Raw genomic sequence first — 11,055 nt, 5'->3', positions numbered from 1 at the left:
ACGTTCTCAGCCGGGCCGGTTGTCAGCATCTCAGCCCACGGAGAAGCTGTACGCATGTGTGATGAGAAGAAACCCAAACCCTCACGGAGAGCAGGAGCCACAAACCTCCGATTCCACACTGACCACGATCTTAAGATTCGCCGACAGGTTTTGACCCTCAAGCGCACTCGTGGCGTTTCACACGACAGCTTGTGAGGGGAGCATTTGTTTGCCATTAAAAGAAAGTGCTCTGGCTTGATCATAACACTTACTTGAATACAAATATCTCTCCCTTTCAACAGGGCTGAACTTCTCCACCTCTAGCTCTCCAAAGCCCTTCAACGCTCTCCTGACCAGTATCTCTTTACCATTGTTAAAGATACAAGTGTGTGTAACCATTTGTCTCCATGTCTTCTTTTAACCAGCATAACATGTATGTACAAGTAAAAGGGGGTAAATCTGAGGCTTTGATAAGTCACTGAAGTTTTTATCTCATACACACTCACTAACAAGTCTCTTAAATAGCTTATTACAAAGTGATTTTTGTCTTAGCTCCTCAAAACGAGAGAGGAAATGATGGGATGATGATGAGTCCTTGTCCCTTCGATAACAACGTGGGCTGGACAGCATGCTTAAAAATTGCTGTGTAAAATTTTTCGTCATTATTACCAATGTTTTGTCATAGAAAAGTCTTCATTTCAAAATGTATTCAGTTTCAGGCACAGTTAGCTTTTGTGCTATTGGCTTCTTTCCGAATGGACTTGCATTTTTTTTTACATCTGGTTGGAGGCGAGGTGCATTTCAGTGCTCTCAAAATAAACCTTTTTCAAAAATGTGTCTAAATTTCATCAAAAAATGTTCAGGACACCTCCGGATTTGCGCTGGCTAAGAGGCAGGTGGGCGGGAGTTCACCCGCATGCTAGTTGACATGATTGGGCGGTTGGTGCTGTCAATCAGGGCGGTGTTGATGTGGATTGGGTGGAGTCAAGAAATAGAGGATTAGTTGGAGTCTTTGGCGGGTGGGGGTGGTGCGTCTGTGCCGTTCTTGCTGGGGCTTTTGGGCCAGAGCTGTTCCTGTAGCTCCTTGACCACTCTCTCCAGGTGCTCCCTTGCCTCCCTCTCTTGCATCAGATCGGCTCTCAGCTGCTCTCGGTCTGCCTCGGCGTGCTGCAACTTTACTTGCAGGTCTTCAATCTGAAAATGTACCATATAAAGATGATGAAAGATGAATAAAGTGGCCACAAATTAGAAGCAAATTGTGTAGTTTGACCAAATGCTACAGCGCTGTCTAAAGCGTATCACACTGTATTCCACATGTAGCATACAATGTATTACAATTTTCAGTGTGTGAGTCTGAAACACACAACTCTGACAGGAAGTTACCCTGTTTCCTTCTGAGAAATGAAACGTATCTCATCAGACTTGCGAGGCCAAACCCGGTCTGAGAGTTCATTTGAAAGTGTGTGTGGGTGGGGTGTCATGTTACATCAATCTAAGCATACCTTCGATTACTCTTCATTAAACAGACACTTGTTTATCCTGAGCCACTTCCAGTACATTTATAGCACAGGGACAGTCACTCTAGGAACAATCTGTGGTTTAGTGTCTTGCTCAAAGGCATAATAGCTCTAAATCACACCTTTGAACCCATGACCTTTCGGTTACTAGCCCAGATCTTTAAACGCTTCTCTTGGTAACAGCGTGTGTATGAATGTGATTGAATTAACCTGTGCAGAGTACTTGGCTCGCAGACGGCCGGCTTCACAGCCCTTGTCACACACTCGTAGCTGTCTGGCCTGCTCCAGCTCTCTCTTCAGCCGTATGCGTGACTCATTGGCCTCTCTCATTTTCCTCTCGCTTTCAGCACGCAGACGCTCAATTTCCTTGCGCAGGTTCCTCTTCGCCTCGGTTGCCTCACGGAGCTTCTCCTTCTTAGCAACACGGAGAAACTCCAGCTCCTGTGGAAGGCATGGGAATAAACTGATGATTACTCATTCTGAAATAAATGTGTGTGTGTGTATGAGAGAGAGAGAGAGAGAGAGAGAGAGAGAGAGAGAGAGAAATAATGGGACTTATGGAAACATGAATATAATGAATGTTTCTTTTACAAAAACACAAGTCCTATTTTAATGAAAACTGGTATGTTTTAGCCCATACTTGAACACCAAGTTGGTCTGGATTTTTCATGAATGAAGTTGCACTACATAGTTGAAAAGGGGTTGCACCCTATTCAGTTTCATTTATGTTTAGTATACTACTGCTAAAACAATTCAGTGTTGTTATTTTCAGAAAGATGGCAATACATATATGGAAAAATATATCGTGAAAAAAAAAAAATGTTTCATGAATCAGTGTCTGTGTGTGTGTGTGTACCTGCTGGAGGTTTCGTTTGGCCTGTAAGGCGGATCCCAGCTTCTCTTCCTGTTTTACCCTCATCTTCACTATCTCGTGTAGAAACTTTTCCTTCGACTCTTTTGAGTCCAGGCCATTGTCAAGTGCCTGCCTCAGCGTCTCCAGCTCTGACTCCAGGTTCGTCATGGCATGTCCCTCCGCTCCAGACACCAGAGGACCTTCTGGGGGCCCGCTGGCTGGCGTCAGAACTGCTGGTAAGGTGGCTCCAGGGCCGGAGGGAGAGCTCAAGTCCTTAGCAGAGCTCGAGGATGTAAAAGATGGGGAGGAGAGTGAGGAAAGCGATGAGGTGACTGAAAGAAAAGAAAAAAAAATCGAGAAGAGACATAATTAAGTGGTGGATCAGACAACGTGGGCTTCATTGGTTCGTATATCTGCCAGTTTTTTCAAGCACCTGTCAAACACACAAGATGCGCTTTAAAATGAGCCGTAGAGGATGAGGAACGAAAGAACCCTCATTGATTTTCTGCCGCATTCACACAAGAGCTGTTACTGTTCTAATCCACCTCTCTCCAGAACACTCAAGGTTGACTGAAAATGAACTGTGTGCAAATGAAGTGTGAACAAAATCTTAATGTATTTAAACGAGCACTTTTGTTTCACAACACAGCGACAAAATCAATGGTCGCTGTTAAAACACTCTAAAACATGAAAAATTATCCCAAACTGCTCGTCAAATACATTAAAGGAATGTAGCATTCCTTCATTTATTTTAAAGAAAATCATTTTGACTCGCCTCTTATTTTGTAAAAACTTGAGTAAGGCATTTTATGGACAATGTAACGTACAGTATTAATACTTGTGGTTTTACTGTCTAAACAGTGTGTATTTTGCGCCATAGACTTCCATTGTGACTACATTATTGTAAAACTATTTCTGATCATTTTCCAAATGAAAATTATTTTCTGTGATATTACATATTGTTTTTGTTTTTATAAATGATGTACTATTAGTTATATAAGAACAGTTTAAAATAACTATTTTAAAATGTCATTTATTCATGTGATGGCAAAGGTGAATTTTCATTAGTCATTACTTCAGTCTTTAGGGTCACATTTTCCTTCAGAAATCATTCTAATATGCTGATTTGGTGCTTAAGAAACATTTCTTATTATTGATTAATCTTGAAAATAGATGTGCTTTATTTGAAATAGACATACGTAAAAGTCACTTTTGATCAGCTGAATAAAAGTAGTAGCTGTAGTAACTGTCACTTTTGATCAAAGGTAGGTATCACAACAATATAATGTACAGCATGAAAGTCAAAATTAATTTTCTGCTGTCAAAAAAGCTTAACATGCTTTGAACCTGGAACATTCCTTTAATGAGGTGAAGTGACAGTGAAAAGGTGCGTCATGTACTCACATTCCTCACGGCTCTCCACTTCCACCTCCACATCCGAGTCTCGCTCCTCCTGTGATGGCGGCAGGGGCTTGCTGGCAGTGGCCGAGGGGCAGGGCTGTGGGCTGGGGTGGGTCTCACCCGTCAACCTTCTCTTCCTCCCCCGGCTGGCACCTTCGCTTTCCGCCCCATGTGGGTGTGAGCTGCTGGGTGCAGTAGGAGAGGCTTGCCCTCCTTTCTGGAGGGGTGTCAGAGCTACGTTGGGGGCCACGGCGCTCTCCAGGCTCTTGTAGTTGTAGAAGCTGCAGAAGAGGATTTGGAGTGAGTGAGCAGACCACATATGCAGTGATGCTAATTTTTAGTAACAGTTCACAAATGATGCACTACAGGCTGCTGTACGCTGTGCTTGTGTAATGGTGTTATCTAACATCATCTTAAAGAGTATGGGTGATTTAGAAGTGAATAATCCAAACCAAATGGCAGGTTGACAGAAAAAAAGCATCTCTGCAACCCACAAACGAAGGGTGGGGAGAGAACAATGACTGTTGCGAGCAGTTTCACAGAAACCAATCTGGGCTCGAAGCAGTGACTCACCCAAACCCTCTCTAGTTATGATGGTAAAGTTAAAACCACATATATCTAAGCAAACAATGGCCAACGGGCTTGCATCATGCTCCTCTGGACAGAAGATCCAAACCTTATGCTGATTTGCTTTAGAAAAACCACAACCCAGCATAACTAACAAGCTGGTTTACACTGGTTTCACAAACTTTGTGTACTATCTTTCGTAAAATGATTTCACTGGTTGATTTGGTTGTTTAGTGGTCATCCCAAAATAAATAAAACAATTCAGTGAATCAATTTGTTGTTAGATTGATTCATTTACATGAACCACCTGAACAAACAGATTTACTAAAATAAACCCACACAGTTTTCAAAAGAACTGAACTAATATGATGCAAGTATTGACCAATCAGAATCAAGTATTTCAGAGTGCCATGTAATATTTATTATTATTGTTGTTTACCTGTCACGTAACATGCTAGTAGGTCTGCTGCCTCCCTCCTTATCGCCAACAGAGATGTTTGGAGACCATGGCCTGAAGGCAGACGGTCTCTGTCTGGGCTGGATGCAGTTGAGCCCCTGCAGCAAGACAGAGATGTTAACAGAGGTCTACTGTGTTGCATACAAGTTTTTCACAGTAGAGAACAGAATCGAAATGCATTCTAACATGAACACAGAGAACAGAGACCATCTGCACAGAGAGCATGAAAAATATTTTTTACTTGCTGAAAGTCTCTTGAATTTAACAGACAAAGTGAGAGAGACAGATAAAACAAGCTTGAAGAATGACCAGAAGTACAAGTACAGTGAGGTCATTGTGTCTGCTTGAAATCGGAGAACTATGCAAGCCTATTTGCAGGCTCTCTTCATTTAGGAGAATTGATTTTTTTCAAAAGAACATCATCAGTTATTTTGGGTTGAGATCTTGTTTCAGAAGAATTTGATTCTCTGTGGCAAGAAAACAGTTGCTTGGCTCCAAAAATCTTCTTAGGAATGGACAAGTTTTGTACACAAACTCGTACGATATTAATACATAGATAAATATATAATTATCTGCACTCTGTACTCTCATACAACTAATCACATGTATCCACCAACAACAACAACAAAAAAGATTTGTAACCTTATTGGCTGATGCAGAGAGGGATCGTAGCCAATCAGGTTGCTTGTCTTTGTCTCCTGAGGGCGACTGTGCTGGAAAGTCATCGTGTTTGGACTTCTTGGCAGGAATGGGATCAGACGCCTAGAGAGGGAAGAAAAGAAAGCCAAAAAGAGAGAGAAACGATGAGTGTTGCTCAGTATGAAGAAAAATGAAGTCATCGTCGTTCTGATTTGTTACATTTCATGCATTCGCGTTCGGTTCAGTGCACATCGTACGGTCTAGTCAGGCGTTCAGATGCCCTACGGCCCTCTGTAAACTAGAGAACAGTAATAGCAGGATCGATTCAAGCAGTCGGTCACATTAAATGAGAGCCGCGCCAGAGGGTGCCTATCACTTCAGACAGAGCTGTGAACTGCAGGAGACAGGTGCAAAGGGAGCATATCTGAGGAGTAAAACTGCGAACGTTAAATTTAGTACGGGTGTTGACACTATGTGAGACTGCGTGTATGTATGCCGGAAGGAAAAGGTCGGATGTATTGTTCAGATGCTTAATAGGTTGAAAGAACCATCTGCTTTCATGCTGCCACGTGAACACGCGAGTGCAAATATACGCCAAGGCAGTATTTGTTTAATTCTGTCACTAATGGTTAAGCAATGACCTCACTCCTGCTGGATTCCTCATTGCAGTATAATCCCTAAAATACACTGTCCTTCCTTTTCTACACTCTCATTTACTCCAGAAAACCTGCGGTGTGTGCCACCCACACATTTCTCGCTTATTAACACAAGCCGCAGACGTTTAAATGCTAAAATAATGCACAACGACTGGACAAGCAGAATCAACCTCCTGCTATAAATCTGCACCAACTTTGTCTGGTGGACTTTGAGAGCCTGTGAGAGCTATTTTCGAGTAGGGCTTCTCGTGGGAATGTGAGAGGAACCCAGCTGACACACTGCAGCATCCCGGCCTAGTGCCCTAACTGGCCCGACAGCAGGGGCTTCTGGGTAAGATGCTTCCAACTGGGTTGCACGGTGTCTGGAAGGTTTGACACAGTTAAAGGTAAAGGTCTCTTTTTTTTCCAGTCAGAGATGCAAAATATTTAGTTTTTGAATAAACGCAGTGGGGGAGTCAATTACTTTCAGAGCGAAAAGAGGGTCATTCACGCAAAAGAATACGCTGATGGGCCGGTGCTGTTTGCATACATGAATGATTGCATCACGTATGACCTCATTCGGCAGACCGGTCTGCTTGGGCGTGGTGAATTTCCAGCAGCACAGCATGATTATACGACCCCGAAAACACTTGCCACGTGCCTGTGTTTATTCATGGATTAGACCTCTGACATAATGGCACCAAATCTGGGAGATCTTCCTTAATCTGGGCTAGAGAAGGCTGGAGGTTTCTGCATCCTAGTACATCAATTACATAGGGTGCTTACATACTAGAAAAAAGTTGGAGAATGAGATCCAAGCAGAAAAGCATAAGAGCCACTAGACCCAATTTTCATTAGTCAAAGGATAGAATACTTAACTTATTTAGACTATATATTAAACTATTATTAACGTTTTTGGACTATAACTTACACTTATATTGGACTATAACTTATAACTTACCCTTATACACACACACACATATAGAATAAAAAAATTATATATTATAAAAATATAAATAAAATAACTTACTTGTAGTATATTAAAACAGTTCAGTTTAGTTTTTATATTTTAATTTTATAATATACATTTTTAATTATAAATAGGATTTACATTTTTGTATATAAAATAAAAATAATAAAATATACACTATATATATATATATATATATATATATACATATATACATACATACACGCACACACTGTTTACTGTAGTGTAAAAAAAATCTAAATTAAAAACTAAACTGAATTGTTTTAAATGCAACTGAATAGACAAACAACATTATATAATTGTAACCAATGCACTGGCAGAATTCTAGACTCTAGTAAGCATCCTTATAAGATCATGCTAACTGCAGACGGTCAGATGACCATAGTCAGGCCACACTGCAGGAGAGAGGAAGTGACCAATAAATAACATGCTTGTAGCTTACTCTGGGTCTTCCAGTTGGACCCTTTGAGGTCCCTCTACAACACATCAGCCCACACCAGAACTCTGACATTTACTGACTGGTCAGTCACTCAGATAAATATATAAGTATATAAAAAGACGTCAAGTCAAACAGAAAAAATAAAAAAGCCAAGATTTGGATTTAATAGTGGACTACTACCTGACAACCACTAAAGTGTGCAGTTGAAGAAGGGCTGTAATTGAGACAGGGCCAGAGAAAGGCAGAGATCTTTAAATATTGCTACTATTTCTATCTTCTACTTTGTATATCAGAGTCTCTGTCTATCATTCTGTCGTTTTCACAGTCATTGCTTCCTCTTTTCTTCCTTTCATCTGATGCGCAGCAAAGTGGCCTCGTTTCAATGCCCCCCTTTTAAACTGGACCCCAGCTTCAATTCTCACATCAAACAATGTGCTTACGGGTATGAAAATGGCACCAACCCGTGCAGCATCTTAGTGTGTGTGTGTGTGTGTGTGTGTGTGTGTGTTGTATGTGACAGAAAGGATGCTGTAGACTGACATCCAAAGCACTGTGAGACATGCAGACAGGAAATCACACCTTTTGATATGAAGCAGGACAAAGCAGCATGCGAGAGACATACTTAGATGTGAGCTCAGCCCCGAAAAAAGCACAAAACGTGATCTCATTTTTGTCTTTCTGAGGAATCTCACACCTTGTTTTCGTCATGTTAATTCTGGCATTGGAAGACAGTGCATAGATGTCTTCAAACTGACTAAATAAGACAAACGCACACTAAAAACAGGAGTACACAGGATGGACAAGTTTCTGCAAAGCGGTTTAAAACTGCAGGTGTCTGAGGAAGGGTGGGGTGCCACACACACACACACACATTCTGCCTTGCACGTTGGTGTGAGAATGGAAGAAAGGTTTTTGCTAGAAGGTTTTTTGTTGCCCGCTTGAGGGATGACAGAGGAAATATGTTTCGAAGGGCTGAACACCCACACGAACGTTCACGTCTTGCCACATTACACACAATTAACCTACTAAACAAACTAATGAAGTTGCTAAATGTCTCCTGTCTCGTCGTCCTCATAATGCCACCCCTCCCAGTCTAGTCCTGTGTTTCCTGTGGCACAGATTGCAGGATTTCCCTCCTAAACAAGCAATTGCGTTCCAAACAAACATGACTGACAGAAACTTCCCGATGTGACGCTGGCAATGTAAACATCTTCCTATGGCCTCTCTGTGTTACTGCTTAAAAAAGTAATAAGCCAATAAGAATGTAAGTGATTTTACCACAGGTAAGGCACAATGTGAAGCCTAATATTTTTTAACATTAATATCAATTATATTATTTATATTTAAAATAGTATTAAAATCAATTAATACGTTTCTTTTTTTATTAATAGTTTTTTTAGACACTGTGTAAAGCGTAAGAAAAATACGAATACTATTTTCTTAGACTTCACGTTGTGTCTAAAATTAGTAATAAAACTATATTATTAAAAATGAATTTTAATTAATTAATATTTTGTACATTCATATTTTACCTCATGCCGTGACTAAAAATGAATAAAATAATATTATTATGATTATAAACTACTATTATTATAATTAATATGAATATTAGTATTAATATTTAAAACAAACAACTGAACTTTCCAAGTAATATAGTTCATTATAAAAAATACACATATTACAATTTCATTGATTAAATGTAAAATTTATTTAAAAAATTTTCTTAACACAAAATGTTTTAACATTGCTCATCTAATCAAACGATTAGATTCGTAAAACATCTGCTTTAGAATTTTTCGAGTTACTCAAATTCAAATCTAGTTATCGGAAAAGTTGTGATTTTAAGCCATAAAATATGGCTTGTTCCCGTCTGTGAAGTTCTCCACAGACAGGTTTGATTGATGAATGTTGCTATTTAACTGTGAGACAGGTTAAGACTATGAGACAGGTGTTTTTGAAGCTTGTGTGACAAGCTTATATATCCACGCAAGTGTGAATGCCAAAAGAGCAAACCAGTTTTCAGTTGTGTGAGCATCAGTGTGTGTAAGCGATACTCCACCCTCTCTCTGATCTGAACATGGCCTCCCCCTTGAGCTGAACTACAGGCCTCAGCCGGAAGGGAGGAACTTCCTGTAAAACTAGCAGAGCGCAGCTCTCCCTCTCTCCCTCCGTCTCTTGCAGTCTTCAAACGGGTTGTCATATTTCTCACCAGGCAGTGACCACAGAAACCTTAACCGTACAGGTGTCAGACAAAACATGACCAATATGGTCCACAATGTTGCATTTGAAAGAGTTTTTGTCCATACGTTGAGGTGATCAAAAGTGAAATCTCTCATTTAACTTCAATTAGAAAGACTGTCAATTCTAGGTATGAACTTTCTTTGCAACAAGCATCTCAAAGACGTATGCAAAAGCATTCGGGCTTCAAAGATGTTGTCGTGTGGGAATAATTCTTTCCAAAGGAATACGGTTCGACTGGTGGTAAACACGTGTTGTTCTGTGAGAAATCTGGGTTTTGGGGAGGTAGAGGTGTAAAGTCAAACTGAAACGAGTGGTTTTCTCTCTCGTGCGTTTGCTCTCTGGGCGAGTACCCAGCTCATTAGGAACGTGGTGTCTGTACCCCAGGCTGCTAGACAAAACACCTCCCTAACTATGCCAGCGAACACAAACAGATGTTTGCTGTTTTTCTCACTTTCTCAGATGTTTGTGAGACTCTGGTGATACTTTTACGTTTAATCGTGTTTGTTTACCTGTAGATTCAATCTACAGAGCATTCACACAGAATACGGTTTCAAATAGTATCATCATTCAAACTTTTTTTATTTTTATTTGTTTTTGCCGCTTATACCACATACTGTATATCAGTGTTGTTATTGTTAACAATAACCAAAAAGAAAATGAGAAAGTTTAAGCTAAAGTACTAAAATGAATAAAAAACAAAATAAAAATGAACTAAAAAAAAACCGAATAAAAATGTAATTACTAAAACTTAAATGAAAATTTGAAAAGTTGGCACCTAACTGAAATAGGTTTAAGCTGAAGTACTAAAATTAATAAAAACTAAAATTAAAACTATACAGAAATATAATAAAATAATAATATAAAAATGGCATAAACAAAATGACTAAAACTTGTAAAAATTACTAAAACATAGTGTCAACTAAAATAAAAAACATAATTTTAACTCAAAACCATATAAAATAAAATCTAATTCAAATGATTAATAAGTACTATAATAGTATATAAATAATACTGACATACATGAGACATGTTTTTGTTTAGCATGCAAGACTTTTTGCTTACAATAATTGTAGAACTTTCTTATCAAAGAAAAAAATAAACTAATTAAACTAATTTGTGTTACTAATTTGTGTTCTTTTAATAAAAAATTATATATATATATATACTCTACCATATATATACTTGAATTATTATTAATAATAAATTATTATATTAATTTATTTAAATAGTGTTATAAAATAATTATTAATAAATTAACATTTCATACATTTTTTGACACTGCATTCAAAATCCATTCCGTTCAAAAATCTGGGCTATTTTTAGGACTCAGATTGCA

The 11,055-nt window shown here is 39.1% G+C and overlaps 1 protein-coding gene across 1 annotated transcript in view; it reads right to left on the bottom strand.

The window, feature by feature from the left end:
• Positions 1 to 450: 450 nt before the first annotated feature.
• The window catches only part of skia (v-ski avian sarcoma viral oncogene homolog a), a 72,157-nt gene continuing 61,552 nt past the window's right edge, over positions 451 to 11,055 (bottom strand). Inside the window, exons 2-7 of the mRNA XM_016557305.1 lie at positions 5,417 to 5,536; positions 4,757 to 4,872; positions 3,754 to 4,031; positions 2,353 to 2,681; positions 1,707 to 1,937; positions 451 to 1,173 (exon numbers count right to left, since the gene is read on the bottom strand). Of these exons, the coding sequence (XP_016412791.1) occupies positions 979 to 1,173; positions 1,707 to 1,937; positions 2,353 to 2,681; positions 3,754 to 4,031; positions 4,757 to 4,872; positions 5,417 to 5,536 (1,269 nt within the window). The 3' untranslated portion in view covers positions 451 to 978. The remainder of the gene's footprint in view (positions 1,174 to 1,706; positions 1,938 to 2,352; positions 2,682 to 3,753; positions 4,032 to 4,756; positions 4,873 to 5,416; positions 5,537 to 11,055) is intronic.

Source organism: Sinocyclocheilus rhinocerous, unplaced genomic scaffold (assembly GCF_001515625.1).
Source record: "Sinocyclocheilus rhinocerous isolate Xijiao unplaced genomic scaffold, SAMN03320098_v1.1 scaffold377, whole genome shotgun sequence".
NCBI lineage: Eukaryota > Metazoa > Chordata > Actinopteri > Cypriniformes > Cyprinidae > Sinocyclocheilus > Sinocyclocheilus rhinocerous.
The sequence above is the reverse complement of the archived record's forward strand: the minus strand, read 5'-3'. Positions and strand labels throughout refer to the sequence as shown.